General features: G+C 35.8%; 1 protein-coding gene and 1 long non-coding RNA gene across 4 annotated transcripts in view; one reads left to right on the top strand and one right to left on the bottom strand.

The window, feature by feature from the left end:
• Positions 1-20622, bottom strand: part of LOC310724211 (uncharacterized protein) — a 63252-nt gene extending 42630 nt beyond the window's left edge. Inside the window, exons 1-3 of one of the 3 annotated variants that reach the window (XM_083537957.1) lie at positions 20429-20622; positions 20239-20339; positions 10533-11055 (exon numbers count right to left, since the gene is read on the bottom strand). In XM_083537957.1, coding sequence (XP_083394083.1) covers positions 10533-11055; positions 20239-20313 — 598 coding nt within the window. In that variant the 5' untranslated portion in view covers positions 20314-20339; positions 20429-20622. Of the gene's footprint in view, positions 1-10123; positions 11056-20238; positions 20340-20428 lie in introns of all 3 variants that reach the window. The other 2 variants (XM_083537955.1, XM_083537956.1) reach the window with 2 other exon arrangements.
• Positions 15906-16475, top strand: LOC310733601. The gene is made up of 3 exons (XR_014535826.1): positions 15906-16057; positions 16145-16227; positions 16348-16475. It is a non-coding gene; the product is annotated as an uncharacterized lncRNA (long non-coding RNA).
• Positions 20623-21894: the final 1272 nt, after the last annotated feature.

Here is a 21894-nt window from a genome sequence, read left to right as displayed (position 1 = left end):
TGTGCCTCCTTGAGCAGGTATCGTTAGCCAAGCACAAGGTTCTAAGCGACTCCGGATCCATAATGAATGATTAATTGAAAAGACGGAATGCAACCAATAAGGTGATTAGCTTAAATTAGAGATATTCAAGTTAAATCTTTATTATAAATTGGAGTCAGATTGGAGGTAAAAATTAGATTCATGTAACAAAGTGCAATCCATTTGAGTAATCTTTTACAGCCGCTCGAAAGACAAACACGCAGCAGACCTTCACCCACACCAGTGGATTCCGTCATTGGGCCATTGGGTGGGCACCTTACATCTTACTTAGATTTTAGTTCTGTGTTGCTTTGTGTCATTTTGTCTTGTATTATGGAGCACTTCGGTCCTTAAGCAATATTGTTTTGTTTTACTGTGTACTGCACCAACTGTACAGCATATGATTAAAATGACAATAAAAACCATTTATTTCACTGTAGGAGCTATTTTTAATTTCTTGTAGATAGATAGATAGATAGATAGATAGATAGATAGATAGATAGATAGATAGATAGATAGATAGATAGATAGATAGATAGATAGATAGATAGATAGATAGATAGATAGATAGATAGATAGTTAGTTAGTTAGTTGGGACTGGAGGTGACCTAAAAACCAAATACCTCCTGTGGTAAAAAATACAAAAACAAAAAACTAACACCTGATAAAGATCTTCTCCGGGACAAATCTCACATCAGTAGGACAGAATTTTCCCCAAACCTGAGATCTTTATTTTTGGTCTGTTCTACTGATATTGTACTGAGATCATATTTCCAATCGCACTGAGACCTTTAAAATGATACCAAACAAAAGTAAAAATTCATACATTCTTAAATTATAATAACTGCAGTATGCAAGTATAGTAGCTTGAATTCCAGGAACTTCTTAATCATCTTTCCATGACCCGGTCATATCCCCAGGAGGGAAAGAGGGGGCTCAAGGATGGGTAAATGGGCTGCTGAACAGATGTCTTCCTCTCCTCAAATTAAAGAGATCTTCTCCTCAGATTAGAAAGTTTAATGTTTTGTTGCATAGCAGTTCTTGGGGTCTGACCTCATGGAAAGATCTGACCATCCTTACAACTTCCTCAATAATTTCTGAGGAACAGGAAATGGCAGCAGTGGAGAGCAAAAATCAGTAAAGCTCTGGGCAGGTTTAGATTCAGCATGTGAGCACATGTCTTACATATAATAAAGTAAAAATCTATAATTATTGTAATGTTTAATGAAAATTTAATATTTTAATTTTTGTTGTGTTTTGTTTCTTTAATTAAAGTTTTGTACCTCATTTAAATCATAACTAAAAATTAAACGTTTAGTTAGAATGAAGTCTTATAACATCTACTGTTAAAATAAAACTTTTAACAACCTCAGTTAGTTAAAAACATCAGAAATAACACTTTGGCATTCAAAACATTACAAAATAATTTAATTCAATAAATTAATTTTAATAACTCAATCCATTCAGTTTTGTTTGGTTCATTAATTTCTACTCTGTAGATTCAGTTTAAGTCACTCGGTTCAAAAGAGTTCAGTTTAATACATTCATTTAAAAATAATAAGGTCCAGAAGAGTCGGTTCACTGGATTCGGTTTAATTGAGTCTGAATTAAAAGATTCACTGGAAAATGACTCGATTCCACAGTTCTAACAAAATCTGTAACATAAAACATTCTGTCTCCTTAAAAATATTTCTTTCAGCAGTCTCACACAAGAAAAAGAAACGTTTGTTCTGTTTGTACAAAACCAGCAGCTGGTCAGAAAGTTCCTTCTCTGTTCCTGGGTTAGTTTGAGGGGTTCACCTCAGTCAGCTTCGTCTCTGTGGTTTGGCTCGTCATCTTACATCATCGTCTCATTGTAATGAACGGTGTTCCAGCATGAAAAAAACCCTGACCTGCATATATACAGACAATAATCAGTTCCCAAACATCTCAACATTCACTGTTTCTAGTTCAATAACAGAACAAATAGCATTCGTACAGTTCAGAGTCTGATTTGAGATTTGATCAAGTTTACATTTTATTCTAACAACATGTTTGATTGAGTTCTTGCATGTAGATGATACTTTTAATAAATTTAATACTAACTTCATGCAGTTTCTCAACATAAAGACTGGATTTTATAAAAACTTTTTGACAAAATAAATTTTTCAATGTTATTAAATCTGTACTCGTTATTTCTACATTATTATATTAATTTTAATCAGCTTCATTTAACTTCAGTTTCATTTATTTATATCACAAAAATTCAGCTTAAAAATAAACATGAACCCCCTGTATGTAAAACAGTAAACAGTTTAAGTTTAAGACGGTTTAATATTATCAAGAAAAATATCTATAATATAATTTTAATATTAATGATAATATTAATATTAATAATAATAATAATAATAATAATAATAATAATAATAACTGCAGTTGGTTGTCAGATTTCAGTCTTACACTGCCCTCTAGTGGCTCTGTCAGGACTTTCCTTTTACTTCAATATGTGCAAATATTATTAATCGTTTTTGTTGTCTAGTTATATCAAGTTGAGGAGTCTCCCCCGTGTGGGTGGAGGAGGAACTGCTACAGTTTAGAGCCTGATTTAAGGTCAGATCAAGTTGCGTTCTTACAGTAAGTTTGATTGAGTTCTAACATGTAAATGGTACATTTATTAAATTTAGTACCACCTTCATGCAGGTTCTCAGCATAAATAGTGAATTAAAAAAAAAACATGTTTGGACAAAATAAATGTTATTAAATCTGTTCTCGTCTTTTCTGGATCATGTAGTTTATTACATTAATATTAATCAGCTTTATTTTAGTTGAATTTCATTTATTTATATTGCACTTATACACAAAAAACTTCTAGAGCTTCACCACTACATCACTCAAATACTACTGTCGTGTGTAATCTTCTAATAAACCCTAATAGTGACATGGTGTTGTATAAATAATAGTCATTGTGAATATTCCTATTTTATAATATATAATATATCTGATTACTGATAATTGGACAAGACACCTGTCAGTCAAGATATACAGGTGAATGACAGGTGTCTCGTCCAATGATCGGTAAGTTTACATTCACAAACGATACCTATCTTTTCCTGTTTGTCTGACTTGTCGTTGTGTTTTCAGATTTGTTAATTTGTTTTTGGATTTGTTAATGTGTTTTGCACTTCTCGGCCACCGTACTAATTTGGTAATGTTTGTTTATAACTTGACATTTAAAAAAGCAACATTTGATGTAAAATTCCCTTTAAAAGTGTAGTACAGTGTAATTCATCGTGATACCGCTAGAAGGAGCTAAAGTTTAGTAGAACATTACTGCCACCTACTGGACATTGAACACTTTTTAAAATGAAGTGGAAGATTAAACAGTACTGTATGATAAAGAAGTGTTTAAATAAAGACATTTTATGTGCAGGAAGACCAGATGTAATTATTCTTACTGTTTGTGTTTCATTTATAATGTGACCCAGACAGCACCTATATTTTATAGTTTCACTGGAAACAATTTAAACCGGAAAAGGTAGGTATCGTTTGTGAATGTAAACTTACCGATCATTGGATGAGACACCTGTCATTCACCTGTATATCTTGACTGACAGGTGTCTTGTCCAATGATCTGTAATTAAATATATAATATAAAATATTTCATATGATCATAAGTGATCTTTCAGATTGAATCCCAGTGGAAACGCGACTGATCCTAAGCTGCTGCTTTTCAGCTGATACACAATGTGTGGTCAAAAGTATTTGGACACCGGTCTTTTCAAGCCAGATGTGGTTCATAAATTCACCTAAAATTCACTTTATGACTTTTATCTGAAAGAAATATTCACATTTACTATTATTTATACAACACCATGTCACTATTAGGGTTTATCAGAAGATTACACATGGCAGTAGTATTTGAGTGATGTAGTGGTGAAGCTCTAGAGGTTTTTTGTGTATAAGTGCAATATAAATAAATGAAATTCAAGTTAAAATAAAGCTGATTAATATTAATGTAATAAACTAAATGATCCAGAAAAGACGAGAACAGATTTAATAACATTTATTTTGTCCAAAAATGTTTTTATAAAATTCACTATTTATGCTGAGAACCTGCATGAAGGTGGTACTAAATTTATTTAATGTACCATTTACATGTTAGAACTCAATCAAACTTACTCTAAGAACTCAACTTGATCTGACCTCTGTAGCAGTTCCTCCTCCACCCACACGGGGGAGACTCCTCAACATGATATACTAGACAACAAAAAAACGATTAATAATATTTGTACATATTTAAGTAAAAAGAAAGTCCTGACAGAGCCACTAGAGGGCAGTGTAAGACTGAAATCTGAGAACCAACTGCAGTTATTATTGTTATTGTTATTATTATTATTATTATTATTATTATTATTATTATTATTATTATTATTAATATTAATATTTATATTATAGATATTTTTCTTGATAATATTAAACCGTCTTAAACTTAAACTGTTTACTGTTTTACATACAGGGGGTTCATGTTTAATTTTTAAGCTGAATTTTTGTGATATAAATAAATGAAACAGAAATTAAATGAAGCTGATTAAAATTAATGTAATAAATAATGTAGAAATAACGAGTACAGATTTAATAACATTGAAACAATTTATTTTGTCAGAAAGTTTTTTTATAACATCCAGTCTTTATGTTGAAAAACTGCATGAAGTTAGTACTAAATTTATTAAAAGTATCATCTACATGCAAGAACTCAATCAAACATCTTAGAATCAAATGAGAACTTGATCAAATCTCAAATCAGACTCTGAGCTGTACGAATGCTATTTGTTCTGTTATTGAACTAGAAACAGTAAATGTTGAGATGTTTGGAAACAAAAGTTTCTTTTTCTTGAGTGAGACTGCTGAAAAAATTAAGGAGACAGAATGTTTTATGTTACAGATTTTGTTAGAACTGTGGAATCGAGTCATTTACCAGTGAATCTATTGATTTAGACTTAATTGAATTGAAACCAGTGAACCGACTCTTCTGGACCTTATTATTTTTAAATATTTTTTTTTTTGAACCGAGTTACTTGAACTTAATCTTCAGAGTTTAAATTAACAAACAAAACTGAATGGATTGAGTTATTAAAATTAATTTATTGAATTAAATTATTTTGTAATGTATTGAATGCCAAAGTGTTATTTCTGATGTTTTTGAATAACTGAGGTTGTTAAAAGTTTTATTTTAACAGTAGATGTTATAAGACTTCATTCTAACTAAACTTTTATTTTTAGTTAGGATTTAAATGAAGTCCAAAAATTTATTAAAATAAACAAAACACAACAAAATTAAAAATATTAAATTTTCATTAAACATCACAATAATTATAGATTTTTACTTTATTATATGTAAGACATGTGCTCACATGCTGAATCTAAACCTGACCAGAGCTTTACAGATTTTTGCTCTCCAGTGCTGCCATTTCCTGTTCCTCAGGAATTATTGAGGAAGTTGTAAGAATGGTCAGATCTTTCCATGAGGTCAGACCCCGAGAACTGCCATGCAACAGAACATTAAACTTTCTAATCTGAGGAGAAGATCTCTTTAATTTGAGGAGAGGAAGACATCTGTTCAGCAGCCCTCTCACCCATCCTTGAGCCCCCTCTTTCCCTCCTGGGGATATGACCGGGTCATGGAAAGATGATTAAGAAGTTCCTGGAATTCAAGCTACTATACTTGCATACTGCAGTTATTATAATTTAGTAATGTATTAATTTTTACTTTTGTTTGGTATCATTTTAAAGGTCTCAGTGTGATTGGAAATATGATCTCAGTACAATATCAGTAGAACAGACCAAAAATAAAGATCTCAGGTTTGGGGAAAATTCTGTCCTTCTGATGTGAGATTTGTCCCGGAGAAGATCTTTATCAGGTGTTAGTTTTTTGTTTTTGTATTTTTTACCACTGGAGGTTTTTGGTTTTTAGGTCACCTCCAGTCCCAACTAACTAACTAACTATCTAACTAACTAACTAACTAACTATCTATCTATCTATCTATCTATCTATCTATCTATCTATCTATCTATCTATCTATCTATCTATCTATCTATCTACAAGAAATTAAAAATAGCTCCTACAGTGAAATAAATGGTTTTTATTGTCATTTTAATCATATTCTGTACAGTTGGTGCAGTACACAGTAAAACATAACAATATTGCTTAAGGACCGAAGTGCTCCATAATACAAGACAAAATGACACAAAGCAACACAGAACTAAAATCTAAGTAAGATGTAAGGTGCCCACCCAATGGCCCAATGACGGAATCCACTGGTGTGGGTGAAGGTATGCTGTGTGTTAGTCTTTCGCGCGGCTGTAAAAGATTACTCAAATGGATTGCACTTTGTTACATGAATCTAATTTTTACCTCCAATCTGACTCCAATTTATAATAAATATTTAACTTGAATATCTCTAATTTAAGATGATCACCTTATTGGTTGCATTCCGTCTTTTCAATTAATCATTCATTATGGATCGGGAGTCGCTTAGAAACTTGTGCTTGGCTAACGATACCTGCTCAAGGAGGCACATTGGCCAGTCCGAATCTTAGTCAGAGGATATAACAGTAAACTAATATTCTTTAAGTAGAACCTCTCAATGCTTGCTCATGCATAAAGAATAATGTATTTAACCACTTGGTTATAACTTGCTAAATCAGTAATAGTCAGAAATCAGAAGCCCCCAGACGTTGTGCTCTCTGCTCCATCCGTTCATGAGCCTTCGTCACATCTAAAACAAATAATAGCATGACATGATCAGCATAAAACCAAATATTTTAACAATGCAGTTTATTAAAGAAATGTTAAAGAATCACTGTACCTGGCAATAGAGACACACAGAGAAGTTCTGACTACAGAATGCTTGTTTCGCCAAATTTCAAAGTGATAAAAGCTTTGCAAACCCTTTCTTGGGACAGGATGTGACCTATAAACCAAATGCTACCTAGAACACCTGGTAAGGATCTTCTCTGGGGCAACCCTTATGTCAGTAGGACAGAATTTCCCCAAACCTGGGGTCTGATATAGGACTGAGATAATATTTCCAATCACACTGAGACCTTTAAAATGATACACACCATGTGAATGTAAAATGTATACATTCCAAAATTGTAATTGTTACAATATGCAAGTAAAGTAGCTTGAATTCCGGGACCCTCTAACCCAGCCAACATTGTCATGTGGGCCCCATGTGGGTTTTTGATGGGCCGTCACTTGGGCCCTGCATGGGCAACCCAAATGGGGCCCAGAGAAATTTGTCCATCGGCTCCACATGGGCCCCATGTGTGTTAGCCCAGAGGGGCGACTGATGGGTCCATGGTGGGCTCTAAGTGAGGCCTGTATAGGTGTTCTTTATATGGGCCCATTTGGATCCCAAATAGGTGTTAAAAATGGGGCAAAAGTGGGCTACAAAAAGGACCCTTATGGGGCCCACATGACTTTATCATGGGTCAACCCACAAATGGCCCCTTTATGGGGTTGTTATGGGACCACAGTGGGTGAGATTTAGATATTTTATATTACAATTAAAATATCAACCTTGCGTCTGAACTTGACTCTTAAACTAATATTTGGCTTTTGCCAAAATCCAGTGATTGAACAATGATTCTGATCAGCTGAAAGATGTAAGTCACACCTCGGATCACGGTGGCCCAGAAAGTTCAACGCACTGCAACTGAAGAAAACATATGCAAATAGAAAAAACACCAGCAAATTAAGAAAACATCTTCATCAGCTAAACAACACATGCTGCAAATCCTCACAACGCAACTAAATACAGAAACGTCCTGCAAATCCTCACAACACAACCAATTCATTTACACTGCAAACAGCACAGACCACAAAATAAATGTTTCATGGGGACCCCAACAAGTGACGACCCCGGGACTGCTTGTTCAGTGTCTATTGATCAGTGGTGTTGTTGATGATCTGAAAAGTGAGTTTTTTTATTTATTTTAACATCCTGATCATGATTCCTTGGCTTTGCCAGTTAACATAGTAATGTTTTACAGTTAATTGTGTATTTCATCAGATTATTTAGGATAATAATATACAAAAGGCCAAGGAATCATAAACAAACAATGATAAAATAAACAAACAACTCACCTTTCAGGTCATCGACACACATCAACACCAGTGACGAATAAAAATTAAACAATAAGCAGTTCCAGACGGGTTTGTCACTTGTTGTGGTCCCCTTGAAACATTTATTTTGTGATCTGTGCTATTTGGTTGTGTTGTGAGGATTTGCAGTGTGTTCCTGTGTTTGGTTGTGTTGTGAGGATTTGCAGGGTGTTTCTGTGTTTGGTTGTATTGTGAGGATTTGCAGGGTGTTTCTGTGTTTGGTTGTGTTGTGAGGATTTGCACAAGGGTGTAAACACCTTCTAATCCACCATTTGCCCAAACTGTTAACTGATCTGACTGACTTTATGAACGGCGCAAAATGACGTTTATTATCTTTAACGTAATCATAACATATCATATTTTTAGTAATGTTTAGAAATGATATAAATATGAACGTTTTTTATCACCTCTACCTATTTCACCTAAATCACATTAAAATAATGTTAAGTATTGTCACAATCTCCTCAGAGCTTTTCTCTGTGTATTGTATATACACATGTTATTGAGGAAGTGAAAGAGAAAGAGACTCCACAGTGCTTTTACTGTTTCACCCTCCTGTTATCATGAGGACACTATATGGAGAAAACACGGGTGAAAATGGTTTGAGAAGTCGTTATTTCCACATTTTAGTAGACAATGTCCTAGTTATCTGCTAATCATTAAGAATGTTCAGTTTTCCACAGGTGTTTATCTCTGAGGTAAACCAGTTCACTCTCCACACTTTTTGTTTCAATCATATAAAACACGCAAAAACATATAAATTGAATTTATCATCAATTGAATAATATAGCTAAATATAGCCCAGATGTGGCCCATACAGGGCCCTCAAATAAACAAAATAGGCAACCTAACTGGGGCCCACAACCCTGACTAAGCTGGGGCCCACATTCAGCCCATCACAGTGCCCACTCTGCTCCCATGCCCACACGATGCCCATATAATGTAGATAAATAGTACTAATAAACTACCCACTCTGTGCAATTTGTATAAGGTATTTCAGTGTGTAAACTAATCCTAATGTAATAGTGGGGCAAAAGTGTATTTATATACAAGTTAATCTGTATTATTTAGTTTTTGCAACACTGAGCTGCACACATATTCAAACCTGTAATGTTTGCTTATACTATACATTTAAATGAACCATATTAACTTGGTCAAAAAGCACATTGCACCATTTTCTTTATATTTAAGTGGAAATTAGTTGTCTAAAATTAGTATGCACACGTAATTTTCGTTTGCAGCATGTAGTGTAAATATCCATTAGATTTTAGTTATTTTGATTATTAATTAACTTTTATTTCCATTTGGTGATGAAGCTCGGGTGTTCTTGTATTCAGAGCAGTGAGAACTGCATACAATTCTAGACTGAGACTCCTGAAGTTACTGAGTGTCACAGTTGGACCCTGGAAACACAGATTTTAATGCTCCCACAATAAAGCTGATTGCTTTCCATTTTATTCTTTCTGTATAATAGAATTTTGTTAATAACTGGAATTTAATTTAGTAAATAACAATGATGATTTGTTGATACTTCATAATCATCTATGATATAGAATCAAAACATTGTTTCTATCACCAGCATTTCTATTTTCTTTCTTATAAAAAATGAAAGTATAAGTTAACAAACAAAAGCAAGAGAAAAATAAGTGAACTGTTCATGAAATAATCACAAAAAAATGTTCCTGAAGACGTTTTTAATGACACCTAGACTCATACAGAAGCCGTTGTAGTGTAACTGTAGATGGACCAACTATGTTCTGATGGCTTGGAAAGATGTCCAGTTTGTTAGAGCGAATTAAAATTAACATTACAATTTAAAAGTTCCCCCGATATTTACAGTACAATTTCCCTTTACATCCCTTTAAATAAGAAATTTAAGAAGATGATTTGTTTTATGGTTGTATGTTAGAGCACTTGTGGTTCGTTAATGAGTGTTGATTAACATAGCTCCGTCAACACTGTCCACAGAGGTACAGCTTCTGTCCTGTATGACTCTGCTGGTGGCTGAGGAGGGCACTCCGAGCACTAAAACTCTTCCCACACTGTTCACAGGGATACGGCTTCACTCCTGTGTGGATACGCTGGTGTATTCTGAAACTACCCTGCTAAGTAAAACTCTTCCCACACTGTTACGGCTTCTGTCCTGTGTGAATACGCTGGTGTCTTTTGAGATTACTCTGATGATTAAAACTCTTCCCACACTGATCACAGTAATACGGCTTCTCTCCTGTGTGGATACGCTGGTGTGATTTGAGATGACCCGGTTGAGTAAAACTCTTCCCACACTGTTCACAGTGATACGGCTTCACTCCTGTGTGGATACTCTGGTGTGATTTGAGACTACTCGAGTCAGTAAAACTCTTTCCACACTGTTCACAGTGATACGGCTTCACTCCTGTGTGGATACGCTGGTGTAATTTGAGATGACCCTGTTGAGTAAAACTCTTTCCACACTGTTCACAGTAATACGGCTTCACTCCTGTGTGGATACGCTGGTGTGATTTGAGATGATCCTGTTTAGTAAAACTCTTTCCACACTGTTCACAGTGATACGGCTTCACTCCTGTGTGGATACGCTGGTGTGATTTGAGACTACTCGAGTCAGTAAAACTCTTTCCACACTGTTCACAGTAATACGGCTTCTCTCCTGTGTGGATACGCTGGTGTGTATTGAGATTACCCTGTTGAGTAAAACTCTTCCCACACTGTTCACAGTGATACGGCTTCTTTCCTGTGTGGATACTCTGGTGTGATTTGAGACTACTCGAGTCAGTAAAACTCTTCCCACACTGTTCACAGTAATACGGCTTCTCTCCTGTGTGGATACGTTGGTGTCTTTTCAGAACAGCAATTTTAGTAAAACTCTTCCCACAATCTGAGCAGTGGTGCATCTGGAAAACAATATAAAATGATTCAATATACTGTAATAATTTTAGATTTGGTCTTGCATGTTATCAGAAATGTCTGCTATAGTAATCCGATATGCTTTGAAACAAGATAAATGAGAGGTATTTTGGAGCCTTTTAGAAAACCTTTAACCTGTTAGGCCTCGACACAGATTTTGGGACTCACAGCTGAAAATGCTCTACCTAACTTTAAATGTTCACAGTTCCTGATAAAAGTGGGCTACATACACAATTTAAATATCTTTGGAAAGAAGACACTTTGAGCTTTACTGTCCAATTATTCACAGTTGATATTGCTCAAAAAGATAAGTTATAGATTATTAAATACTGTAAAAAAATATTCAATTTTTTTATTCCTTCATATATAAATACATGAAATCAGTCCTGGAGCAATCCAGAAAAATAATGGGTTAAAGCCACATGTCTCATGAGTTTATATTTTAAATTGAATGAAGATATCATAAAAAATTAGATTCCTACAAACATTTATCTGAGACTATGTCTGGTTCGCCCCTCCCCGCCCAGATTTTGGGACTCACAGCTGAAATGCTCTACCTAAATTTCAAATGTTCACAGTACCTGATAAAAATGTGCTACATACACAATTTAAATATCTTTGGAAAGAAGATACTTTGAACTTTACTCTCAAACATCAATGTTGATATTGCTCAAAAAGATATTAAGTTATAGATGATGAAGTCCCATGAATATACATTTCCTGCATTGAAAATAATTTTTATTTTATATATAAATACATGAAATCAGTCCTGGAGCAATCCAGAACCGCACTGGGTTGAAAGCCACATGTCTCATGAGTTTATATTTCAAATTTTATGAAGATTTTCATAACAAATGAGATTCCTACAAACATTTAGCTGAGACTATGTCTGATCTTTTTTCTCCCTCCCCCTGTTTGAGAGACACCTGCTAAACTCAGGTGATCATTCATACTCTATTCATACAGTCTGCATATTAATGAACTGCTGACCATTAAAGGCTTTTGTTCTACATGTTTGGGGCTATTGATGTTGATTTGGCGTTCATATTGATGGCCAGGTAGCCAGACAAGCTCTTGTTTTACAGCCAATTTTTCAAGCATTTCTCTTATAAAAAAAAACAGACAATAAAACCAAAAAAGATATATATTGTAACTTGCAGATGTAAAATCGCATCTCCATGCAGATCTACAAGTCTCTGTTGTTACTCCGCCCCCAAAATATTTTCCACATCTCTTTTTTTTTTTGCAAATCAAAATATGCGGGTCACGATTAAGAATTTCATACCAGATCGGTCGAGGCCCGGGTTAACAACGACCGCCACAGGTATCGTTAGCCAACAGTGTAGCAGTGGAAATTGGGCTACCTTTGGCCGAAGGGGGAGAAGGAAAGGAGGAAGACGTCTACAGAGACGGCAGGGAAAGGAGAAGTGTAGGAGAGTGGAGGTTCGGGTTGGTACTTTAAATGTTGGCACTGTGACTGGTAAAGGGAGAGAGTTAGCTGATATGATGAAGAGGAGAAAGGTAGATATGTTGTGTGTTTAGGAGACCAAGTGGAACGGGAGTAAGACCAGAAACAGTGGAGGTGGGTTTAAACTGTTCTATTATGGTGTGGATGGAAAGAGAAATGGTGAAGGGGTGATTCTGAAGGAAGAGTACAGTAAGAGTGTAGTGGAGGTGAAGAGAGGGCTGTGAGATGGAGGAGAAGGAAAGATTCTGGAGTGAATTAGATAAAGTGGTAGATGGTGTACCTAGAAATTAACGATTGGTGATTGGGGCAGACTTTAATGGACATGTAGAGGAGATGAGGAGGTTATGGGTAGGTATGGCCTAAAGGAGAGAAATGTGGAAGGGCAGATGGTGGTAGATTTTGCTAAAAGGATGGAAATGGCAGTGGTGAATACATATTTTAAGAAGAAGGAGGATCATAGGGTGACCTATAAGAGTGGAGGAAGGTGCACACAGGTGGACTATGTTCTATGTAGGAGATGCAACCTGAAGGAGATTGGAGACTGTAAGGTGTTGGCAGGGGACAGTGTAGCTAGACAGCGTCGGATGGTGGTCTGTAGGATGGTTTTGGAGGTGAAGAAGAGGAGGAGGAGAGTGAGGACTGAAAGAAGAATACGATGGTGGAAACTGAAGGAGGAAGACTGTAGTGTGCAGTTCAGGGAAGAGGTCAGACAGAGGCTCGGTGGTGGTGAAGAGGTGCTGGATGATTGGGAAACTACTGCAGGAGTGATGAGGGAGGCAGCTAGAAAGTTACTTGGTGTGACATCTGGAAATAGAAAGGAAGAGAAAGAGACGTGGTGGTGGAATGAGGAAGTGCAGGAGAGCATAAGGGGAAAGAGGTTAACAAAACAGAAGTGGGATCACCCTGCAGGGTGATGAGAAAAGTAGGCAGGAGTACAAGGAGATGCGGCAACAGGTAAAGAGGGATGTGGCGAAAGCCAAGGATAAGGCATACGAAGAGCTGTATGAGAGGTTGAACAAAGACTAGAAGAAAAGAGACTACAAGGTAATTAACATGTTATTAACAGTTATTGCTATATATGTAGACTGCTGACAATACACACTCTTGCAGCAATGTGCTATGTTGAATCTCTGTCTTGACCTGCAGTGGATTTTTATAAAGGACATTTCAACCATGTGTGTTTTCATCATGTACATAAGTCCAAACTTTACATTCAAGGACATAAAAGAAGGTTTAATTGAAGACATTCCCTAACATTTGCATGATGTTTCTAAGTATTACTTGAACCACAATTTGATTTAAATTAAGTGCCTGCTAAATTGTCTTTATGTGCATTAGCATAAATAATGAATATGTGCTATTAATAATAATATACATTATATACATTAGATACATTAGATAGATAGATAGATAGATAGATAGATAGATAGATAGATAGATAGATAGATAGATAGATAGATAGATAGATAGATAGATAGATAGATAGATAGATAGATAGATAGATAGATAGATAGATAGATAGAGTGAGAAAAATAAGTATTTGAACACCCTGCAATTTTGCAAGTTCTCCCACTTAGAAATCATGGAGGGGTCTGAAATTGTCATCGTAGGTGCATGTCCACTGTAAGAGACATAATCTGAAAAAAAAATCCACAAATCACAATGTATGAATTTTTTTTAACTTTTTCTTTGTGTGATACAGCTGCAAATAAGTATTTGAACACCTGAGAAAGTCAATGTTAATATTGGTACAGTAGCCTTTGTTTGCAATTACAGAGGTCAAACGTTTCCTGTAGTTATTCACCAGGTTTGCACACACTGCAAGAGGGATTTTTGCCCACTCCTCCACACAGATCTTCTCTAGATCAGTCAGGTTTCTGGCCTGTGGCTGAGAAACACGAAGTTTGAGCTCCCTCCAAAGATTCTCTATTGGGTTTAGGTCTGGAGACTGGCTAGGCCACACCAGAACCTTGATATGCTTCTTACAGAGCCACTCCTTGGTTATCCTGGCTGTGTGCTTCGGGTCATTGTCATGTTGGAAGACCCAGCCTCGACCCATCTTCAATGCTCTAACTGAGGGAAGGAGGTTGTTCCCCAAAATCTCGCAATACATGGCCCCGGTCATCCTCTCCTTAATACAGTGCAGTCGCCCTGTCCCATGTGCAGAAAAACACCTCCAAAGCATGATGCTACCACCCCTATGCTTCACACTAGGGATGGTGTTCTTGGGATGGTACTCATCATTCTTCTCCCTCCAAACACGTTTAGTGGAATTATGACCCAAAAGTTCTATTTTGGTCTCATCTGACCACATGACTTTCTCCCATGACTTCTCTGGATCATCCAAATGGTCATTGGCAAACTTAAGACATGCCTGGACATGTGCTGGTTTAAGCAGGGGAACCTTCCGTGCCATGCATGATTTCAATCCATGACGTCTTAGTGTATTACCAACAGTAACCTTGGAAACGGTGGTCCCAGCTCTTTTCAGGTCATTGACCAGCTCCTCCCGTGTAGTTCTGGGCTGATTTCTCACCTTTCTTAGGATCATTGAGACCCCAAGGTGAGATCTTGCATGGAGCCCCAGTCCGAGGGAGATTGACAGTCATGTTTAGCTTCTTCCATTTTATAATGATTGCTCCAACAGTGAACCTTTTTTCACCAAGCTGCTTGGAAATTTCCCCGTAGCCCTTTCCAGCCTTGTGGAGGTGTACAATTTTGTCTCTAGTGTCTTTGGACAGCTCTTTGGTCTTGGCCATGTTAGTAGTTGGATTCTTACTGATTGTATGGGGTGGACAGGTGTCTTTATGCAGCAAACGACCTCAAACAGGTGCATCTAATTTAGGATAATAAATGTAGTGGAGGTGGACATTTTAAAGGCAGACTAACAGGTCTTCGAGGGTCAGAATTCTAGCTGATAGACAGGTGTTCAAATACTTATTTGCAGCTGTATCATACAAATAAATAGTTTAAAAATTATATATTGTGATTTCTGGATTTCTTTTTTTAGATTATGTCTCTCACAGTGGACATGCACCTACGATGACAATTTCAGACCCCGCCATGATTTCTAAGTGGGAGAACTTGCAAAATAGCAGGGTGTTCAAATACTTATTTTCCTCACTGTAGATAGATAGATAGATAGATAGATAGATAGATAGATAGATAGATAGATAGATAGATAGATAGATAGATAGATAGATAGATAGATAGATAGATAGATAGATAGATAGATAGATAGATAGATAGATAATTATATTTATATATAACTAATTCCTGTGTCTTGCTTCTTCAGCTACACAACGTAATTCGCTTCATAAACATTAATGTTTAAATACAAAACATTTCCTTTCAGAATGATGTGGGAAACACACCCCTTGAAAGCCACTTCCAGAAGGTAATAGTGAAAGCACCTCTTGACCGTAATGGGAAAGAAAACAGCTATTACGCCCCAACATTCATTGAAAATTTGACCAGGTACTTCCTTCCACACGCAACTCTGTGGTCTGGCCTATTGCTAGGTAGGTTTTTTGATAGGAGTGTTTTCTAACATTACTACTGATTCAAAAATAAAATAAAATAAACAAACAAACAATGTAATTCTTTAGGTGATATTGGACGTCATGGTACAGGCTCAGCCTACCAACATTTCAGGCAGATTTATAAAAAAGTCAGTCAGTCCAATAATCAGGTAAAAACTCAACTGATTAATTTTAATAGCTTGTTGATAATTTTTTTTTTTTTTTTTTTTTTTACATAAATGCATAAATGTAATGCCTTAAATAACTACAATTTGTTGTCCATAATTCAGAACTTTACACAAGACAATCAGACACAAGGAATAATGGAAAAAAGTCAATGGGACCTAAAAAAAATTAGGTTCCAGAGAAGGAGATTGACAAGATTGGATGACTTTGTCCAGATTTATCAGAGCATGCACGATGCACTGCTCCGTGAATTTGAAGACACAGAACAAACAAAAAAGAGAGTAATGAAATATGTTTGTACTTTCACCTTTTAAAAAATATTGGCAATTCAATGTTCCCTAAATATAAACCAAGATGCTGTAATATCTTCTTCTTCTTCTTCTATTGGCTTCTCCCATTAGGGGTCGCCACAGGGGATCATCCTTCTCCATACCTCTCTGTCCTCTACATCTGCCTCTTTCACACCAACTACCTGCATGTCTTCTCTCACCACATACATAAACCTCCTCCTTCTTCTTACTATTTCCCTCCTTCCAGATGGCTACATTCTCAGCATTCTCCTACTGATATACCCCATGTCCCTCCTCTGCACATGTCCAAACCATCTCAATCTCGCCTCCCTCACCTTGTCTCCAAAACGTCCTACATGCGCTGTCCCTCTAATAAACTCATTTCTAATCCTGTCCATCCTCGTCACTCTAAATGAAAACCTCAACATCTTCAGCTTTGCTACCTCCAGCTCCACGTCCTGTCTTTTACTCAATGCCACTGTCTCTAATCCATACAACATCTCAGGTCTCACCACTGTCCTATAAACCAAGATGCTGTAAGATACACTTCATAAAAAAATATAAAAGATAAAAAAAAAGAAACCTGTGTGATGTATGTGTGTCTCTTCTAGTCCATTCGAGTGGAAATGGAGCAGTGGAAAAAGAGACGTCAGAGGCGTAAAGGATTATATGTTTCTCCACTAGTCAAGGTTCTTCCATTCCAAGATGTAAAAAACAAGGTATTATTATTCGGAGTGTATAATAATAATAATAATAATAATAATAATAATAATAATAATAACAACAACAACAACAACTAAACAATTTTAATTGAAAAAATTAAAAAAAGAGCAGAAGCATAAACTAAATTCTTATTTATTTTAAATAAAATGGGTTTTTGTGTGTGTGTGTGTGTGTGTGTGTGTGTGTGTGTGTGTGTGTGTGTGTGTGTGTGTGTGTGTGTGTGTGTGTGTTTGTCAGAAGTCTTCAAAGGCACCCCCAAAAGTGCCAGAGAAAAAGAAAAAGCCAGAAGATGTGATCCAGGTTTAAATATACACACACATACATTTTATATATATATATATATATATATATATATATATATATATATATATATATATATATATATATATATATATATATATACATATATATATATATGTATATATATATATATATATATATATATATATATATATATATATATATATATATATATATATATATATATATATATATATATATGTATGTATGTATAGTAAAAAAAATCTAACTGGTGAGGTACAAATATTGGGAACAATCACTGTAATCTGTAATCACTTTAAAGTGTTACTGAATGTGTAAACTGATGTCTTGTTATTATGATAGCAGAGTCATGTCTTCCAATCTCTTGAATCAACTTTCACATCTTATTTAGAAGGAGGAATATATTGATTGGAAATTGTATGTTTGTATATCCAGTGTCAATATGGCAGGAGACGAGCATGTTCAATTTCACTATTACAAAACACAGGCAGAGAGGAAAGATGATAGTCCTGAAGTACAACAAATATAAGTGTAGCCCAAAACACCTGAGCAGTCTGAAGGCAAAGGAAAATCAGCTGATTAATTAAAAGAATGGTTTATCATTGCATGATTATGACTGCATTTAATCTCATGGTCCCTCACATTTATCATGTGGTCTTCTAGAAGGTCCCAAAATGTAGAACTGACACTGCTGTCCCTCATTATAAAGATACTTAATAGACTAAGATCACAAACAAGATTGACTTTTTGTCTTCACACTGCATCAAATTTAAATCTGAACTGCCACAAAAAATATCTAAGAAATAAATTGTATCTTCTGTATCTACAGAAAGAACCAGTGAAGAATATCAGGAGAAGACAATCAAAAATCGAAGGGCCAATCTGGAATAAATCAGGTCCATCAGAAACAATTGCTCCTCGAAGACTATGCAGGCCACCAAAAATACAAATGCTGCAACAAATACTTCACCCTGATTACTGGTTGTCCTGTGATATTATTGACCTGGCCAGCTACCTCATGGCAAAGGACAATATGCACATTAATGGGTTTCAATCTGTTCTGCCCTTTAGTGCGATTTTAAATGGTGGAATTGTTGGAACCCCACAAAATAAGTTTCTGCAAATATTGAACATTCGGCAATGCCACTGGATCACAGTCAGCAATTTGTTTTGTAATGAAAATCAGCTCTCTGTGTATGACAGCAAGTGCACCCCTCTGGACCCAGGGACACTACAAACACTGTCCTGGTTGGTGAGGACGCAGTCAGGCAAGTTTGATGTGCGATACCTGTTTACTGTGTTTGCAGAACAGCTCATTACTATGAGCTCATGGTCCAGTGCTCTAAATGCCAAGAGTGGTATCATCCTACATGTGTAGATATACCCAGAAGTGTCATTGGTAATGAACAGTTCTGGCAATGTTTCAACTGCCACTGATGATGTACATGATGAACATTTGATTGTAAATAAAACTTGTCTCTGCACAATTGCAACCTTTCATTATTCGCTCTTTTTATTTGTGTTTTAAAATAAAAAAACATAGTAATAGAGTGAAATCCATATCCCAATTTTTATATGTTCGGACAAAACAAGAATGTATTTTTTCTGAAATCTTTCCAAAAAAAAAAGTGATTTTGCCTTTACTTTTCTCAAAAACTCCATAGTACAATAAGTTAATATTTAAGAGAATAATAGACAGGGACACTGTACATAAGAATAATTTGAAAGATTGAGCAAACCTATAAATAAAAATGTTTTATGAATGTTTGAGTATGAAACATGATTGAAAATGCACCTGAGGTATTGAGTGATATTGCCTTTACTTTTCTCAAAAACTCCACAGTAAAATAAGTTAATATTTAAGAGAGTAATAGACAGGGACACTAAAAAATAATTATTTAAAAGACTGAGCAAACCTATAAGAGAAAATATTTATGAGTGTTTGAATATGGACAGTAATTGAAAATGCAGTGATGTTTTGAGTGATTTTGCCTTTAGTTTTCTCAAAAACTCCACAGTAAAATGAGTCGAAATTAAAAGGAATAATAGACAGGGACACTGTACATAAGAATAATTTGAAAGATTGAGCAAACCTATAAAGAAAAATGTTTAATGAATGTTTGAATGTGGAACATGATAAAAATGCACTGAGTCTTTTTTATAACGGAAACGCCTTTCTGAAGCGTCTTTACATGTATTTGACCGCTCAAAGAGAGAAATGTAATAAGAAACTAATACCACTGATGTGTGTTTTATTTTAAATTTATTTTCTCATGTGTTTATAATATTAAACTTTGTTTGTTTCAGATTCAGTGTTTAAGCAAAACTAAAGTTTGTTTCCATATGAAAAGGTTCAACATTACACATCTGGAGAGACGGAAAACATGCACAATTATGCATGCACATCAAAAACACTTTTCAATAAATACTGAGTTTGGCCCGCGATTTCGTCCCAGTGTTTAATTTTGGCCCACTGTGAATTTGAGATTGACTCCCCTGGATTAAAGATTTGGGGAGAAATTTCGTGTTTCCTTGTAAAAGGATTTTTTTTAAATAAATAAATAAATAAAAAAAACAGTAGATTATTGTGATACACTTAAAGTTAAGGAATTTTTTTATTATTATTTAATTATAAAATACATTATGATGTATCTTTGCCCTGCAAACCACACTGAAAGTTCAGACATGAGTAAATTGTACCTTTGATCCAGCAGCAGCAGCAGCAGGAGTGTGTGGAGGTTCTCCTAAAGATCTCCGTCTGGACTCTGGTTTCATGATCAGAGGTGTAAAGAATCAGGACACTGGAAGAAAAATGCAGAGGTTCATGACTCCAGAATGTCCACTAGCTGTTCCCCGAGCAGCTCAGCTGCTACATTTCACTGTATCTCACCTTTGGGTAAAAATCCGCTAAATCCGGGACAAAAACGGGGTTGAAGCTCGCGCGCGATAGATTTATAACGGCGAAAGGAACGTCGATGTGCACGAGCGGAAAGTGGAGAAAAACTCACGCGCCCAACATTAACTTCCGACCGGAGCGCGTGAAAGAACTCAATAAGTACAAACACAGAGCACAAAGCAGTGGGCGGGGCCAACAGGCTCGAGTTCTAAATCTGCAAACATCATTGGCTCAGACATTGTCAGGGAGTGAAATCTGATTAGTTGTCTGTAATAATATCAAATATATAATATGAAATATTTCATATAATAAAAATTAAAAGTGATCTTTCAGAGTTGAATCCCAGTGGAAACGCGACTGATCCGAAGCTGCTGCTTTTTAGCTGATACACAGTGTTGTCAAAAGTATTTGGGCACATGTCTTTTCCAGCCAGATGTGGTTCATAAATTCACATAAAATGCTTTCAAATGCACCATACAGCCAATTAACATGCAAACTGTTGAAACACTTAATAGAAACAGAATGTAGAATTACTGATAGCATTTTAAATGGGATTTAAATTCCCGCTACAGAGGGAAGCAGGAGCTTTTCTGTAGCTATTATTGCTTATATGTTCATGGCACAGGACCAAATATCAGTTTATTTTATCTTTCCATAATGAGCTGGAATAAAACATAAATGCTGTGGTGACTCCCGTGTGTAATGCTGCATGATGGCACTGCTGGAGGATTACACCAATGGAAGATTAATGCGAAATAGAGTCTCCAGGAACCATGATGATTTCTTGGATTTTTTTGAAGACTGGCTAATAAGCTGATTTAGATTCCTACAGCTGTGCTCCTGGATCTATGTGCTGAATTGGGTCCAGTACTACAGAGGGCAACACACCGGAACCATGCCATCCCCGTCCAAATACAGGTCCTCACCACTCTGGGGTTAATGACAACAGGTTGACTTTATATAAATGTTATATATAATTAAATTTTTCACAAAGATCTTCTTTAAACATAATATAATTCTATTTAATCTCATGCTATAGGTCTGGTATCTGCCCCTGAGTGTCATAATGCCTGTCATTTTGGATGTTATTATTAGGGTGGGTAGTCGAAACATCAGGTTTCCCTTCACTGTGCAAGAACAGGCTGAAATTAAAATGCAGTTTGCAGCAATGTTCAGTTTTCCAAATGTAATCAACACAATTGACTGCACTCATATTTCTGTAAAGACTCTGTATAAAAAAGGAAATTGTTTATGTTAATAAACAGCATATGCTTTCTGTTAAAGTGCAAGTCATATGTGACTCTAACACGACCCTCACAAACATTGTGGCACGCTGACATGCTTCAGCACATGATTCCTTTATCCTGACACATTGCAGTGTAGACTACAGGCTACAGGCAGCTGCAGGACGTGATGACTGGCTTCTTGTTGAGTTTAACAACATGTAGAAATTGTAAACA

Source organism: Silurus aristotelis (genome assembly GCF_946808225.1).
Source record: "Silurus aristotelis genome assembly, chromosome: 1".
NCBI classification, from domain to species: domain Eukaryota; kingdom Metazoa; phylum Chordata; class Actinopteri; order Siluriformes; family Siluridae; genus Silurus; species Silurus aristotelis.
This window is presented reverse-complemented; position numbering and strand designations above follow the sequence as displayed.